At 37.5% G+C, this 17830-nt stretch overlaps 2 protein-coding genes across 2 annotated transcripts in view; both read right to left on the bottom strand.

Moving 5' to 3' along the window:
• Nucleotides 1–408: 408 nt before the first annotated feature.
• Nucleotides 409–6211, bottom strand: LOC112560293. Its single transcript, XM_025232055.1, has 5 exons — nucleotides 5907–6211; nucleotides 4643–4810; nucleotides 4255–4438; nucleotides 2977–3192; nucleotides 409–2286 (listed from the first exon to the last, which is right to left on the bottom strand). Exons 1-5 carry the CDS (start codon nucleotides 5942–5944, stop codon nucleotides 2044–2046), a joined length of 849 nt encoding a protein of 282 aa, XP_025087840.1. The 5' UTR covers nucleotides 5945–6211; the 3' UTR covers nucleotides 409–2043.
• A 2117-nt stretch (nucleotides 6212–8328) lies between these two features.
• LOC112560292 overlaps nucleotides 8329–17830 on the bottom strand; it is a 19873-nt gene continuing 10371 nt past the window's right edge. Inside the window, exons 3-5 of the mRNA XM_025232054.1 lie at nucleotides 12229–12412; nucleotides 10980–11195; nucleotides 8329–10403 (exon numbers count right to left, since the gene is read on the bottom strand). Of these exons, the coding sequence (XP_025087839.1) occupies nucleotides 9693–10403; nucleotides 10980–11195; nucleotides 12229–12412 (1111 nt within the window). The 3' untranslated portion in view covers nucleotides 8329–9692. The remainder of the gene's footprint in view (nucleotides 10404–10979; nucleotides 11196–12228; nucleotides 12413–17830) is intronic.

Genomic DNA, 17830 nt, shown 5'->3' with positions numbered 1-17830 from the left:
GCAGTTTTCCGGATGCATAAATTCATATAAAAAATACCTGATGGATTTGACACCGACCAGTTTTGCAGGTAGGTGTAAAAAAAAAAAAAAAAAAATATAATGAAGGAGTTTCATGAAGGAAATATACAAGCTTTAGATAGGATTATTTTTATGAGAGAAAAACAATAATAAACGAAACTTTAATGTGGTAAACAAAGATGATAAGGTTGGTAAATAAGAGCAAAAAATGTACGTTGGCGGCAACGATGACTTTGCTGTGTGTTGATTTTTTTTTAAAGACAATGCCCTGATTATTGCAGAACAAAATGAATTAAACTCCTCTGCTACTGAAAAATCTGCCTCACACACACAGAGATTCAATCTTCTCCCCCATACAAATAGGAAAATAAGAAAACAAATCCAGTCTTGTGCAGAATTCAATAATTCAATTTCTGTTTAATAGATTAGAAAAAAAAATTATTATAGATTTTTTATTTACAGTTAATTCTTCATAGGATATTTACTACACATTTTTTAGTTTATATTGAATGCATATCAAACGCTATTCATAAATCAATATTCAATAAATTGGCATGGTGATTAGTACATTGTCAGCTTATCCTGTCAACACTGCAAGTGTGTTCGCTCTCACCAGGCACACCAACTGTGACTTTGAAAACAATTAAAATTGAAATTATTTATCGCTAAGAAAAATAAATCAAACACGTTTACTTTGCAAAGTGCCGTGAACACCGTGATGTATCTGTGTTTTCGCTTAGTACTTGTGGACACTTCATTGAAAGCTTCTTCTCATCGTCTCATCTGACTTAAATGTGACATCTTCACTAATAAATATTCTGCAACGGCTTAGCACAGTGTACATCTACACTTGCTTTATGCCCTTTGTCATTTAGTGGAATAGCGTTATCTCCCTTTGCCTTTGGAATACTTGAGATGGTGTTGAAACATCTTTTGTAAATGTGGAGCTGAAAATTTTTAGTCCAGCGTGTATAACGATCGTTCAAGCTATGTTAGTTTAAATGTGCATGTTTGTTGCTCTTTATTTGTACTTTTCATTAAGTAAGAACTTGTCAGTAGATGTAAACACCATCAAACTATCCCTAAAAGATAAGTTACACCATCAGAGAGTATCATACAATATTTTGACAGATGGATGTCAGGACGTCAGTTGCTTTGTGCCACGTAAAGACATTGGTACCACAAGAGGCTGTGTTAGGTATGATAAACCGTTACACAAAGTGTATCATCTCCAAGAATAATAATAGCATATTCAACTAGGATATATGTAGATACAATTTAATAATATGCACGAGCGTGCAGTTCAAGCAGGAAGCAAATGATACTATTTTTTTCGAACTAGCTTTTAGCATAGTACTAAATCGCCACGGAAAAATGACAAAGTCGTCAGAAACTTCGTTATTTCTCAAAAAATAAAAATGTGTCCATGATGGTGTCAAAAGGTTATCAGTTTGAAAAAGAGATGAAGCCAAAATACAAAGAAATCAACTAATTAAATATTTGTGTTAATTAGATAGCTATATACATGTATAGTGGCCAATAGGGTATTTAACTTGCGTTATTAAAGCATAATTGCGAAAGAAGATGGATACAAGAAAATGGAATAACATTATCTTCCGTGACATAGCATGATTGGCTTCCTGCCTTACAACTGGAGGAGCAGACACGTTTAAAAAGACCTGCTGACATTCCACATCACTGCAGGCATCCAGTGTGTACAGCTGAACCACTCTTCCTTCCAGTTGAACTGTGATGTCACCATTCTCGAAGGCCTGGGCAGCTTTCATCACCACGTCTGTCATGTCGGGCCTCGGAGACAAGCTGTTGTAGTTGGAGTCGTAAGCCACACGGTCAGCCAGTAGGATGAAGACGTTGAGAGTGCCGTTAGCCCCCGCCTGTCCATAAGCAAACCACGTGACGCCTGTAGCATTCCAGTTGAGTTGCCTGGCCATGGTGTCTGCCGTGGTGCCTGCCAGATTATGGAAGTAGAGGTTTGTAGTAGTCTCCCCCTGCCAGTTGCTTGTGTCATTCACTGCCTGGCGCTTTGAAGAGTCGTCTTGGCTGGTGTTGGTCCGGGTCGGAAAGACTAATATGAGGTCGACTTGATCGTCTGAGTGTGAAACCAGCACTATGCTCAGCTTCTGAGACAGACAGCACATCTCGCTTCAGTCGCTTGTTACGGGAGGCAGTCAACTGCAGTCCAATCTTCAGCTGCTGTATGTAGGAACCGAGTCGATGGCCCCAGACTGGCAGACATCCTTTTGACACCTGAGGATATTCCATTATGTGGTTCATTTACATAGATACTTCAGCAGTGAAAGACTAAATGGATTGATCACATTTTAAAACAATTCAAGGTGTATTTGTTATCGGTGGTTAGGGTTAATTTTTCAAATTATTTAGTTTCTTTTTACTCTTCGCCATGCTTACTTGTTTTATTGATGTGTGTGTGAGTGAGAAAGAGAGCATGCATGTGTGGGACATAATATTTTTCCTATATATCATCTACACATCATTAAAGGAATCGCAAGACATATAAAAAGATAAATCGTAACACTGTTCCGAAGCCTAACATATGCAATACATATCGTACTGGTTGAAGTGGTGAGTGTAAATTAAACCAAGTTCAGGCATTGTCTCTCTTATTATGGTAAAAAGTGTAAAACAAATCAAAGTCAATTTCTTATGATAGTAATGATTAGCTTTCAGAATAAATACACTTTGGCTAAAACCGATCAAAAGAGAAAAAAAGATTTTTCTCTAACAGTTATGAAAATTATTTGTCCTAAAATTGATATTGACTTTTTAACTTTAATTTTCTTTTTTGGTTCAGACAAATAAACACATTTATTAATTAAAGGTACCTCTAAATATACTTTAAACCAATTTGAGTACATGGCCTTATATGCTTGGAAAATATTTCGAGTGGAAGCTGAATATGTAAAACAGTAAACGTACCTCAAACATTCCGTACATCGAGTTGGAAAAGGCTGACAGGAAAGCACCGTTGATAGTCCAAAACACCCTCCAGTAGTCCTCGTGTGGCAGGTCGCAGAAAGAAGGAGCGCCGACATCTGGTTTCAAGTAGCAGGGTGCATGTGACTTGAAGGCGTAGGACTTGACATGAGCACACGTGTAGGTAGTGAAGTTTTGCATTAAAGGTACCAGTGCCACCTGCATGAATAAATAAATGTCTTGCATAGAAGTACTTATGTGCTAAAGTAAGCAGCGGATAATGTCAGGTCCTTCTTTTCTATGCGATAGTCTAAAAACTTTCGCTTTGAAGGTATGCTGCAGGAGGAGAATAACAATTATAACTAGATATAAAACTGTAACCTATGTAACTAGCTGACTGGTTATCCTTACGTCCCTATAGAAACACTGGCTAGTTGAAAATAAACTTTTACTCCTAAGACATTCTAATATGGCGATACACTATTGTTACAGAGCCTAAAACTGTCAAGTTTATTCCAAAGAGCGACTGAGAGTGAATATGTCAAGCTTTTTCTGTCATCCATCCTGAAAGTGTAGATGTGGCTTTTCATTAATTGTTTATACGTTATTTAATTAATTGATCTTTTTATTTTGCTCACTTTTATTTATTTAGTTTTTTTTGCTTTACTTTATTTGCTACTTTTTATATTTATTCTCTATATATATATATACTACGAATGTTTTTTTAAGCTTTCTTGTGCATTCAATACAAAGCAAAGGAAATAAAACGCTTTATATTTTATTACTGACATGCAAAATAGTCTTACAGATTACGACATGGTGCAAACATCAGGTGGCATACAATTTCATATTCACTATGCAAAAAGAGGGGCGGAGTTATAGAACTATGTGCTCAAATCATGGACCTTCATTGTGAGTAAATGAAGTTCTGCGGCTCCAACAGATCAGGTAGCGAGGACAACTCAATTGAACAGAGTGGAACCGAGTAGCGGGGGAGAGAACTGAGCAACTTGACTACACGGATGTGGAGACTGGAGTTATGAGCCATTAAAAAACTGGGTAAGAGAAATATTTGTTGGGGTTAAAATTAGGCTAAAGTAGACCTGTGCTCGTCTCAAATGGTGTATGTCGTGTCAAGTCAATAACGGTGGTGACCGAGTCTAGCCTACTGCAAGCTCCTGCCTACTGTTGCCAGACAAGACACGAGGTCACGTGCACATGTAGCCGTACAGGTACACATTACGTGTACAGGTACACGTCACGGATCTAAGACTCTGTTACCTGGAGACACTTGCGTACAGCGTCAACCCATAGCCGTCCTTTAGAAGAAAAAGTGTTGTAGTTGTTGTAGTATGCGTTACAGAACTTCTCGGCGTACGCGATACCGTAGTCGTCAGATCCACTTGCACACGGGAATTTTTTTTCTAGACAATTGCTGTACCAATTGCAGCCTTCACCAGAGGGGCTAGATGCAACAAGAAAAACAAAACACACACACTTGCAATCTGAAATGAAGTACATGAATGTGATGGCCATTTGAAATTTTGTTAGACTTTTTTTAGCATTAGTAGATTGTGGATAAAAACAAACCATGACTAGCATGATGATTTGAGCAAAACATATCTAGATATACATACCTAACTGCACCCACACACACACACACAGTTACCTATAACATTCTGGAGAGAAGGTTGTGTGATAGTAGTAAGGTAAAACATTGCTTTGATGTGGGTCACAGGCGCAGTCAGTGTGACGGCCCCGCTGCCAATACCATGAAACTCTAGCATACACTGATAGTGACAGTACGTTATTTCTCTGTTTCGGCAATGGTATTTGCCTGTAACAACAGTCAACATGTATGGCATGAAGGTTATGTTTGTGAGCGTTCATTTTACAACCATTTAATGATGTTGTTTACTTAGCGCCATTTTTTTGAAAACTCCTTATTTATTATCCCAAAAGAGTTGAACTAGCGCAGACCCTGCAATAGGCTTCGTTTAATATGATCAGCTTGGTAGGACTGCACAGTATGTTCTTTTGTGCAATAAGAATTTAAGTTTTCAAATCTTATAAATGAAACGAGAAGGAAGCAATTAAACGATTAAGGTCAGGCGCACTCAATATTAAACAGAATAAAATTTTCTTTGTTTTGTTTTTACTTTTAGTGCAGTAACTAATAATATATATTAATGAATTGTAATATATATAATATAATATATATTTCAATTTTTATACTTAACAATTACTTTCGAATATTTTATGCTACTTTTTATTTTTTAAAAGAAACTCGGTATTAGAAAAATGTTTTCTACCTCCTGTAGTGTAGCAAGCTGGTTGTGCTATTCTATAACTTTAAGTTTCTATAAATTTTTGATTTTTTTTTCCTTTGTTCTATGCCATTTTCTCTCTTGTGCTGAAAAATCGAGAAGTAAAAATAGTTTTGTGCTGAATAGAAAAACATAATTATCGACACAAACAAGAGATAGAGTTAAAACAGGCTCGCGCACAGTAAAAAGATAGAAATCTCATCGAAAGAAAACTCTCTACTCACACCCGTGTTGTTAGTATTATAAGTAATTTGATGTATGTCATCAACACAAGACAAACAGCACAGGTGCACTGTGTTCAAGTAAAGGTGTCCTGCTACCAGACGCCAAGAAAAAGTTACACCTCTCAGAAAGGAATGCAGTAAAGTAGTCAACATCTAATGCCAGAGTTATCTTCTTTACAAAAACAAAAAAAAAAAAAGAAGAAAAAAAAAGAAAAAAAAAGAAAAAACAACCCATTTAAACAGTCTAACCAAAGATTCTAGTAAAGGTGATTTCAAATGGTAAAATAAATTATTTCGCGTAGATTATAGATTATTAACATTGTTTTTTTTAAATATAAATCGTATTCATTAAACTCTGTCTTTTTATTTCAGAATATCTCACCTTTTGACTTTTGTTGCAAGTAGACATCTGTGATACATGTACCCCACTGGTGAGAATCATATAAGGGCGAGTAAAAACAGTCGTATGATCCTGCAGGTCCGGTATAAACGTTGCACACTGCATTAGCAAATCGAGGGCTTTGCAGCATCAGCCACAGCATCCAAAAGAATACAGACATTTTTAGAAGTGACTTCTGATGGACTGACTCTGAATGAGACCAGCGAAAAAGAAGCATTTTCATCAGCTTGCACGACGACAGAAACAATCCGCAGCCACCAGGATATCTGGTGCAAGTCTGTTTAGAGAAACCCACTTTGTATTCGCAAGCACTAGGGCTAGGTCACATGGAGCGAGGTAGAAGGATCTGAAAGTGTGTGTCCCGGATGTTTGCGTCGCTTGTTACCCGGGTGGAAAGGCTGTGTCACATGGCTTACATCGACTGTTGTAATCATCTCAAACACATGCTGAGTGCAGAAAAATATCTCTATCGTTTATCTCATATCGACACGTAGAAATATTATTTGTCGACCTGGGAATAAGATCCAAGCGAGGATCCATCAGGGATATATTTGTCAGCTTTTGGAGTCACTGCATCCTGTAGTTTTAGAACTAATGGCTGAATATGCTTTACAGAAATTGATACAAAGATATGAATAAAGACAAAATACTACGAAAAGTAATTTCTGAATCTAGATCATGTGATAATTCATTTAAAAAAATGGAATATATTGATATAAACTTGTGATAGAAAGCCAATGCAATAATCACTGTATGCATAATTCTAGACTTTGAACCATGAAAGAAGAAAATTATTACTTTCCTGCTCAACTAAATCGTACAGATTTAATTCCTCCTGCTCCTCCTACTCTCTGCGGTTTTTGCTTGTCTATATATAGTATGTGTCTTCCTGTCTGTTGTCTCGCTACTTACTTCCACTGTTCACGATTGTGTTGTCTTTACTACCACTAAAACCTCATAATGTTTTAAGCAGTCAGGTTTTACCTTCAATTTTACAAATTTTAGAATATGCGCACAATGGATTCCGAGTTTAATTGAAATCAAAAAGCGCAGCACTAGATAAACACTGGTAAATGACACTGAGGGGAGCGTAACACATCATACAACATTTTAAAATAACAATTTTGTCTAAGTTCGCTTGCAGAGAGTTTATATCCTTCCATCAGAAGGATTGCCATGTTTGGCATCGTAAGGTACATTCTTGAAAGTGTGCTGCGGGCTTTAGTCTCTTATGCGTCAATCAGAAAGTTGGAAACTCCTTTTCTTCAAATATCTGTCCCGTTACACCCTCAAGCTTGTATTGGTTGTTATAACCACCCAATCCCTGCTCCACATACCCTAAAAGTTTACTTGCCCCATCTCCCTTTTCCTCGTGGGGCTGAAAAAAATATTCAACCCTTTCAAATAGACATTGCTGCTATATATATAAAAAAAAACTTGCAATAATAGCACCACACGCCCGTTTCACTCTGTCAAACACATCAACTGTAAACAACTTCTGCCAAAGCAACGATCCCACTACCTCGTGTTCTTACTCACAGTTACCCTTGTGTCTGCATGTATTATTGACTATCAATGTTTGATCATGTATATATTGATACACAATGCTTTACTGTAGTCAATATTTCAAAAGGAGTAAATCCCATAACCTAATTCGGCCATTGTGAGAGGCCCTGTAGATGACACTTTACTCGGGGATAGTTTTTTTTTTAAAAATAAAGATGGTGTCAGTCTTCTCTGGTTTACCTTACCCAACCCATTAAAGAGTGAAGTGGCCATTTTACAGATGTGTTGACTGTGCAGACATGTAGATGTTGTCTGTTTTGTGTTTGTATAAGCTTAACTTAGTCTTAATGAACACAAAATTAATAAATCTTTAGCCAGATATATTTTGCACCAGATCCTTCCTCGTCTGTCGTGTGTGACACACGTTTGACCTATGTGTCTATTTTCTGTTGCATTTTACAGACTGAGATTGACTTTCAGATTGAGTCTGTCATGAGTGGGTAGGAAAGATGTGAAAGATTGGGAGAACAGGGTTAGGGTTATGCAGTGTATGTTGACAATGACAATGACAATGACAACGACGACGACCAACTTTACATGGGCAGTTATGCTTGGGAAGTGTGCTGAGTTACAAAAATAGAGCAAGTGGTGGTTACCGACTTCCCACCGTCTAATACGAGGCATACAAAAGTTAATTAGAAACTGTTACGAAACCTGTTGATGGATTTGTTGTGTGTTGATTTTTTTTTTAAAAGACAATTCCCTGATTATTGCAGAACAAAATAAATTAAACTCCGTTGCTACTTTAAAATCTGCCTCACACACACAGATTCAATCTTCTACCCCACACAAACACGAAAATGAGAAACAAATCCAGTCTTGTGCAGAATTCAATAATTCAGTTTCTGTTTAATAGATTAGAAAAAAAAGGGATTATAGACATTCGTATTTACAGTTAATTCTTCATAGGATATTTACTACACACTTTTTTTTTAGTTTATTTTGAATGAATAATCAAACGCTATTCATAAATCAATATTTAATAAATGGCATTGTGATTAGTGCATTGTCAGATTATCCTGTCAACACTGCAAGTGTGTTCGCTCCCACCAGGCACACCAACTGTGACTTTGAAAACAATTAAAATTGAAATTATTTCTCGCTAAGAAAAATCAACACGTTACTTTGCAAAGTGCCGTGAACACTGTGATGTATCTGTGTTTTCGTTTAGTAAGAGTTCAACCTACCCTTGGTCCGCTAATCAACATTTTTATGCATCAAATCTTAAAAAAAAACTGTGAACACTTGGCTACTTCATGTGGTGAGTGTAAATTCACATTTTCTGCATTATAAAAGAGAAAAAATAGAACAACACAAACTTTTTACGATTGGTAATAGTTGATTTCTACCCATCTACCAACATGATCTTTGTACTCTGTTAGCTACCTCGTCTCTAGAAGCGCAGGCTTGTCAGAAACAAATGAAAAAAAAAATGTTCACCAAACACTGAGACTTCTCTCTAACCTTGTGGATACTTCATTGAAAGCTTCTTCTCATCGTCTCATCTGACTTAAATGTGACAGCTTCACTAATAAATATTCTGCAACGGCTTAGCACAGTGCACATGTGCATCTACACTTGCTTTATGCCCTTTGTCATTTAGTGGACTAGCGTTATCTCCCTTTGCCTTTGGTGATGGTGTCGAAACATGTTGAAACATCTTTTGTAGATGTGAAGCTGAAAATTGTCCAGCGTGTATGAAGATCGTTCAAGCTATGTTAGTTTAAATGTGCATGCTTGTTGCTCTTTATTTGTACTTTAACAATTTTTGGACTGATGGATGTCAGTACGTCACTTGGTTTGTGTCACGTGAAGACATTCGTACCACAAGAGAGGCTGTGTCAGTTACAATAAACCGTTACACGAAATGTTTCATCTTTCAGACTAATAATAGCATATTCAACTATAATATATGTAGATATAATTTTATAATATGCACGAGCGTGCAGGTCAAGCAGAAAGTAAAAGAATACTATTTTTTTATATAACTATAGCTCTTATCATATTAATATATGGCCACAGAAACATTACAAACTGGTCAGAAACTTCGTTATTTCTAAAAAAATAAAAATGTGTCCATGATGGTGTCAAAAAGTGATCAGAGATTAAGGAAAAATAAAAAAAATTAACTAATTAAATGTTTGGTGTTAATTAGATAGCTATATACATGTATAGTGGCCAATAGGATATTTAACTTGCGTGTTAAAACATGATTGCGAAGAAGATGGATACAAGAACATGGAATAACATTATCTTCCGTGACATAGCATGATTGGTCTCCTGCCCTAAAATTAGAGGAGCAGACACGTTTAAAAAGACCTCCTGACATTCCACGTCACTGCAGGCATCCAGTGTATAAGGCTGAACCACTCTTCCTTCCAGTTGAACTGTGATGTCACCATTCTCGAATGCCTGGCCAGCTTTCATCACCACGTCCGTCATGTTGGGCCTCGGAGACAAGCTGTTGTAGTTGGAGTCGTAAGCCACACGGTCAGCCAGTAGGATGAAGACGTTCAGAGTGCCGTTAACCCCCGCCTGTCCATAGGCAAACCACGTGACGCCTGTAGCATTCCAGTTGAGTTGCCTGGCCATGGTGTCTGCTGTGGTGCCTGCCAGATTATGGAAGTAGAGGTTCGCAGTACTCTCGCCCTGCCAGTTGCTTGTGTCATTCATTGCCTGGCGCTTGAAGAGTCGTGTTGGCCGCAGGTCTGAGTCGGTGAGGAGGTATTTGTCAGAAAGACTAATATGAGGTCGGGTTGATCGTCTGAGTGTGAAGTCAGCCCTGTGCTCAGCTTCTGACACAGACATCACATCTCGCTTGTTACGGGAGGCAGGCAACTGCAGACGAATCTTCAGCTGCTGTATGTAGGAACCGAGTTGATGGCTCCAGACTGGCAGACATCCTTTGGACACCTGAGAAATTATTTTGTTTCTTTTGCTCTTCGGTATGATTACTTGTTTTATTGATATGTGTGTGTGAGTGAGAGAGAGAGCATGCATGTGTGGGACATCATATTTTTCTAATACATCATCTACACATCATTAAATGAATGCAACTGGAAATGCACCACATTTAAAAAGATAAAACATAACATTGTTCCGAAAGCCTCACATATGTAAAAAATATTGTACTGGTTGAATTGGTGAGAATAATTAAGACAAGTCCAGACAGTGTCTCTGTTATTACGGTATAAAGTGCAGAAAAGTACAAAGTCAATGTCTTATGCTCGTAATGCGTAACTTTGACAATAAGTACACCTTGGCTAAATCGATCAAAAAAGAGAAAGTCTTTCCCAAACAGTTTTTAAAATTATTTGTCCTAAAATTGATATTGGCTTTTTAACTTTAATTTTCTGTAGTCAGTTCAGACAAACACATTTATTAATTAAACATGCCTCTAAACATGCTTTAAAGAAATTAGAGTGCACGGCCTTATATGCGTTGAAAATATTTCAAGTGTAAGCTGAGTATGTAAAACAGTAAGATTACCTCAAACATTCCGTACATCGAGTTGGAAAAGGCTGATCCGAAAGCACCCTTGATAGTCCAAAACACCCTCCAGTAGTCCTGTACTGGCAGCTGGCAGAAAGATGGAGCGCCTGAGCCGGGTTTCAAGTAGCAGGGTGCATGTGACTTGAAGGCGTAGGACTTGACATCAGCACACGTGTAGGTAGTGTAGTCTCGCATTAAAGGTACCAGTGCCATCTGCATCAATAAATAAATGTCTGTAAGCACGGAATAATGTCAGTCCCTTTTCAAATGCGATAGTCGTGACAACTTCGCTTTGCTGCAGAAGTAGAAGAACAATTATAACTAATATATAAAGGTAACCTGTGTAACTAGCTGACTGGTTATCCTTACGTCCGTTTAGTAACATGATCTAGCTGAAAATAAAACTTGTATTCCTCAGATATTTTAATATGCGATACACTATTGCTCTGAAACACAGTCTAAACTTGTCAAGGTTATTCCAACGAGCTACTGACAGAGATTTTCGTGAAAACCTGGGCTGTTCTGTCATCCATCCTGAAAATGTAGATGTCGCATTTTATTAATTGTTTATACGTTACTTACTAAATTTGTTTAATTTTACTTACTTTTAATTTTTGTTTTTATCTACTTGTGTTTTTCTTTATTTGCTACTTTATATATTTATTATCGATCTCTCTTGATATATATATATCCTATAAATTATTTGCTTTATTTTATCCTTTCTTGTGTATTCAATACAAAGCAAAGGAAATATAACATTTTAGTTTTTTTTTAATGACATTTAATAGTCACACAGATTACGACATGGTGCAAACATCAGGTGGCACACAATGTCATATTCACAATGCCAATAGAGGTGCGGGGTTATAGAACTATGTGCTCCAATCACGGACCTTCTTTGTCAGTAAATCAAGTTCCGCGCCTCAAACAGAGGTAGCGGGGACAACTTCATTGAACAGAGTGGAACCGAGTAGTGGGGGAGAGAACTGAACAACTTGGCTACAGGGGAGTGGAGACTGGAGTTATGGGCCATTAATGAACTGGGTAAGAGAGAAATCTTTCTTTGGGTTACTGTTAGGCCCTAAGGAACTCGACTCAAAAGATGGTGTATGTCGTGTCTAGTCAGTAATAGTGGTGACCGAGTCTAGCCTACTGTAAGCTCCTGCCTACTGTTGCCAGACAAGACACGAGGTCACGTGCACATGTAGCCGTACAGGTACACGTCAATGATCTAAGACTGTGTTACCTGGAGACACTTGCGTACAGCGTCCACCCATAGCCGTCCCTTAGAAGAAAAGGTGTTGTAGTTGTTGGAGTATGCGTTACAGAACTTCTCCCCGTATGCGATACCGTAGTCGTCAGATCCGCTGGCACACGGGAATTTCTTTTCCAGACAATTGCTGTACCAACTGCAGTCGGTACCAGAGGGGCTAGATGCAACAAGAAAAACAAGAACAACATGCCGTGCGAGCGCGCATTCAAACAAAATTTATGCGTATTCACCTTCTTTGCTTGCGATCTGAAAGAAGTACATAACGGCAAGTTTGAATTTTATGAGACTAAGTTTTGCATTAGCAAGTTTTTGATAAAAAGAAACCATGGACTGCTGAGTACATTACTACGAATCTATAATAGTAAATGATGAGCCAATTAAAACATATTTTAAACTGTTCCATTTACTCAGTATTCTTTTCACAAAATGTATTCCATGGTGAAACTCAATGTTTCAAAATCTTCGCTCTTTATGGCAGTCTTTCTCAAAATGCTATCACTCGGCCTGCTTACAACCACTTCAGTAAATGTAATCTTTTCTTCCTATAATTAATGTGGATAATATTTTGAGCGAAGAAATTCAGTATATATATACGTAGTTTCATGCCTGAAGAATCGCACACACACACAGACACAGACAATTACCTATAACATTTGGGGACAGAGTTGTGTGGGGTAGGAGTTAGGTGACACAGTGCTTTGTTGTGGGTCACAGGCGCAGTCAGCTGTGACATTTCCGCTGAGAACACCGTGCAACTCAAGCATACACTGAAGGTAGCAGTACGTTGCTGTCCAGTCTCCGCACGCGAGCATGCCTGTAACAACCACGAATTTCTCATTAACGGATCGCTGGAATACGATTTTTCCAGTTAAATACTAAAACTTGGCAGATGTGTACAAAACTTCAGTGACATTCAAGTGTTGGTCTCGGCCGACAAACAGCAACCCTACTACACACGTCGGTTGTAACAACAGTGAACGTGCATTGAGCGTTGATTTTGCAACCAATTTATACTCTCGAAGAGTTAAACTATCGCAGTCCTACAACAGCTTCGTATCACTTTAGTAGGACAGCACAGTACAATAAAATACAAGTTTTAAAATATTATAAATGGAAATGAGAAGGAACAATTGAACATATGGATCAGGCGCACTCAATATTTAGCAGAAAAATGTTTCTTTCAATTTTCTTTTACTTTGATTACAGTAACTAATAATATATATGCAATTTTAAATATAACCAAAGAGTAGAATGAAGGTGGTTAAAGTTATACAATAGTTTATTTCATGTACATTATTAATTTTTTTAATATATCTCATTCATTAAAACTGTCGTTTCATTTCAAAATGCCTTACCTTTCGACTTCTGTGTTAGGTAGTCATCCGTGACACAGGTACCCCATTGGTAACCAGTATAATGAGACGATAAATAACAGTCGTATGATCCTGCAGGTCCGGAATAAGAGCTGCACACTGCATTAGCAATTCGAGGGTACTGGATCATCAGCCATAGCGTCCAAAAGAATACAGACATTTTTGGAAATGACTTCTGATAAACTGACTCTGAATGAGACCAGCGAAAAAGAAGCATTTTCATCAGCTTGCACGACGACAGAAACAATCCGCAGCCACTAGGATATCTGGTGCAAGTCTGTTCAGAGAAACCCACTTTGTGTCGCAAGCACCAGGGTTAGGCTACATGGAGCGAAGTAAAAGGATCTGAAAGACATTTTGTCCGCTTGTTACCCGGGTGTAAAGGCTGTGTCACATGGATTACATCGACTGTTGTGATCACCCTAAACACATACTGAGCTCAGAAAAATATCTCTATCGCCAATTTGACCACGTAGAAATATTTCCATTTGTCGACCTGGGAATAAACATCCAAGTGAGGAATTCATCCGGGAATAGTTGTCTGCTTTTGGAGTCACTGTGTCTCGTACTTTTAGAACTAAGGGCTGAATATGCTTTGCAGAAGTTGATAAATAAATACGAATTTAGAAAAAAATACTGCGAAAAGTAATTTCTTAGTCTAGATCGTATGATTATTCATTAAAAAATGGAATATATTGATATAAACCTATGATAGAAAGCCAATGCAATAATGACTGTATGCATAATTCTAGACTTTGAATGCATGAAGGAAGAAAATTATTGCTCAACTAAATCGTACAGATTTGATTCCTCCTCTTCCTCTTCTTCTTTTCTCTCTCTCTCTCTCTCTCTGGTTTTGCGTATGTATATAATTATAGTTTGTGTCTTCCTGTCTGTTGTCTCACTACTTACACTTTTCACGAATGTGTTGTCTTTACAACCACTCATAACTCATAATGTTTTTTAGCAGTCAGTCTTTACCTTCAGTTTTACCAGTTTTTTACCTTTCCGCTGTCAGAATATGTGCACAATGGATTTTTATCCAAGTTTAATTTGGATCAAAAGGCGCAGCACTAGATAAACACTCGTCATGACACTGACGAGAACCGAACTCATCGTATAATATTTTTAAATAATATTTTTGTCTAGTTTCACTTGCAGAGAGTTTATAATATCCTTTCCGTCAGAAGGATTGCTATGTTGGCATCATAAGGTACATTCTTGAAAGTGTGCTGCGGGCTTTAGTCTCTTATACGTCTATCAGAAAGTTGGAAACTCCTCTCCTTGGAATACCTTCTCCTTTTTTCATGGGGCTGAAAGGAAAGCATTAAAGCTATTTACAGATAGATATATTCCTGCTACAAAGTAGCCTTACAAGAATACCACTACACGCCCAGTTCACTCTGTGCCATACACATTAACGTAAATGTGGCCAAAGCCAGTAACAACTTATGCCAAAGCAAACGATCCTACTACCCATCGTGTTCTGGCTCACAGTTACCTAGCCGGCCCAACTGTAGCTCAATATTTCAAAAGGAGTAAACCCCATAACATAATTCGGCCCATTGTGAGAGACCTGAGACGACACCTTTCTCGGGGCCAGTTTTTTTTATATTTTTTTTTTTTTATGAATTGTGTCAATTTCTCTGGTTTAGCACAACCCTTACCCGACCTTTTAAAGGTGTCAAGTAGCTATTTTACAGCTGTATTGAACTGTGCAACACTGTAGAATGTTGTCTTGTTTTGTGATTTGCGCTTAAGCTTAGACTTAGTCTTAATGAACACAAAATTAATATGTCTTTAGCCAGATATATTTTGCACCTGATCCTTCCTTGTCTGTCGTGTGTGTGACACGTTTTGATATATGTGTCTATTTTTCTGTTGCATTTTACAGACTGAGATTGACTTTCAGATTGAGTCTGTCATGACGTGGTAGGAAAGATGTGAAAGATTGTGAGAACAGGTTATGCAGTGTATGTTGACAACTGGACACTATGAAACGACCAACCTTTACATGTGCAGTTATTGCTTGTGAGTATGCCGATTACCAGAAAATAACAGTCGTTGTGTTACATATGTGGACAAGACACGGATACAATGTTGTTTCGATCGTAGGAACTGTCACCTTCTTACTTCACACCTATCATCATATACATTCTTTCTTCTCTCTCTCTCTCTCTCACACACACAAAGTAGCTCCCCAATTTACTTCGCAATCAATTACTACCCTTCCCCATCTCTACTGGGTAACTCTGAGTTGGGTGACGACTTTTTGTATACTGTACTGCTGGCAGTTGTACGGATTCTTTTCCAGTAACTACTAAAACGAGGTAGAAGTGTAACAATTTCCGGTTTGTTCCTAGTTTCAAAAATTATCTCCTAAAACGAGGCAGGAGTGTACAAAGCTTCCGGTTAAGTTAGATTAACATTGATTGTTTAGGTATGGATTGTAGCGGGATTCCTACGCCGAGACGTAACAGTGGAGAACTCGGTCGCAGAGACTAAGCACTGAGTCTCGGCAGACAGACAATGCGCAATCCGCTATAACACGTCCGTGGGTTTGGCTAATCCATTATTGTCGCAAATGGTAATCTTTGTCAATGCGCAGTTCCTAACGGTACGTGCACAGGTTTTCTAACACTTGATTAATTACCACTGTTCAGTTTTTATTTCTGCTATGATAAATTAAATGTGTTTTTACATAATACAAATTTAACAATGAATAATTATCAACTACAGCATAAAATAAATACCCTTTACTTTCAAACATTTCAATAACAGTTTGAAATGTGAATCACTGTTTGCCTTAAATATTAAAGTAGCATTTAGGAAACATTGGTTGTATATTTCTAAATTCGTTTGAGAGGAAATTAATTTTTCTTAACATGTGACTAATTTTACAATCAAAATATTTGGTGGACGTTTTCACGTAACACGGATAAAAGTTTAAGCTTGTATTGCTTACAATGCAGCAAATTAGATCGTCAACCGTGATGGGCAAGTGACATTTAATTAAAAACTTTTTTTATTAACTTTGAATTAATATAGTACATTCTTATATGCAAATATTTACTTAATCTTAATTTTAGCACATTAGTTAAAACACAATGAAAACACCCAAAACAATACTAATCGAACTTTGTAATCAAGACCTTTATCTCATTTGCCTTTTTCATATAAATCAAGTTAAAAAAAAAAAAAACAAGCTATGCTGGTATTCAAACTCATTTCTTACCTTTCGAATCAAACAACGTTGCTCAGTAAATGAAATCTCAGTAATAGCTAGTATTCTATTTAATTACAATCTACCATGGTAATTATTATCTTTGCTGAATTTTTATTTAATTTTAAATGCCAGAACTGTCCATTTCCGTTAGCAGGATTTTGAACTTATATTAATGTGTGTCTCTTTGTGAATATTTATACAAACAGAAAAACATAATACAGATTGGCAATTGTTCACAAATTGAATTGCATAAGTTTATATTTCATGCTTATTCATGTTAAACATCAATATCAAAACAAGTAAACAATAAAGACGAGTAGTTCAAGTTTTAAAACATGGTAACAGACTAAACAGCACATTATGACACCACACATAGGTGAACTAAGGCTGACTTGTATAATTGCCCGACTTGGAAACTCTTGCAAAGCTAAAATTGGTAAGTTAATATCAACACATCCCTATTCTTCAAAAAAAATTTTTTCTATGGCTGAACATATTTGCTATTGTTTTCTAAGGACCACACAAATAAATTTCAGTCACCATGGCAAATATCACAGTCAGAATCGGACAATGTCTATTGGGTAGAGGCCACGCCTGTGTACAGCGTGTTAAAGTTAGCCTTGAACCAAGGTTCTTTTCAGTGTTTTGCATTTTTGTGTCACTCGGGCTAACACTGGCCGTTGCCTCTGTGTCGCCAAGTCTGCCTGCGTGGTAGACATACACTCATCAGCCCTGTTGGCATTAATGTCAAACAAGCTTGAAACTTTAACACCAGAAAGGCCCTTGGCTTCCGGTAACTAAGGTATCCCCTTGGCTCTAAAAGGCCTTCCAGCTTCGGTGACAGCTGCAGGATTCGCCTTTTGAGACAAGGGTCATCTGTAGGTTGAACGGTGTCGGGTTCGGCAAAGAAGCGACATGTGAGGACGGTGTTGTAATCGACTTTCCTTCCGTAAGCAAAGCCGATGAACCTCTGGTC

The sequence above is a fragment of the Pomacea canaliculata genome, linkage group LG3, assembly GCF_003073045.1.
Source record: "Pomacea canaliculata isolate SZHN2017 linkage group LG3, ASM307304v1, whole genome shotgun sequence".
NCBI lineage: Eukaryota > Metazoa > Mollusca > Gastropoda > Architaenioglossa > Ampullariidae > Pomacea > Pomacea canaliculata.
This window is presented reverse-complemented; position numbering and strand designations above follow the sequence as displayed.

Excerpts from the sequence above, each read along its gene's own strand:
- LOC112560293 (XM_025232055.1), bottom strand. The coding sequence starts at position 5,944 with ATGTATCACAGATGTCTACTTGCAACAAAAGTCAAAAG. Across the intron at positions 4,439-4,642 it reads TTCTCTCCAGAATGTTATAG|CCCCTCTGGTGAAGGCTGCA; the intron begins GTAACTGTGTGT and ends TGTTGCATCTAG. Across the intron at positions 2,287-2,976 it reads CGATGTACGGAATGTTTGAG|GTGTCAAAAGGATGTCTGCC; the intron begins GTACGTTTACTG and ends GAATATCCTCAG.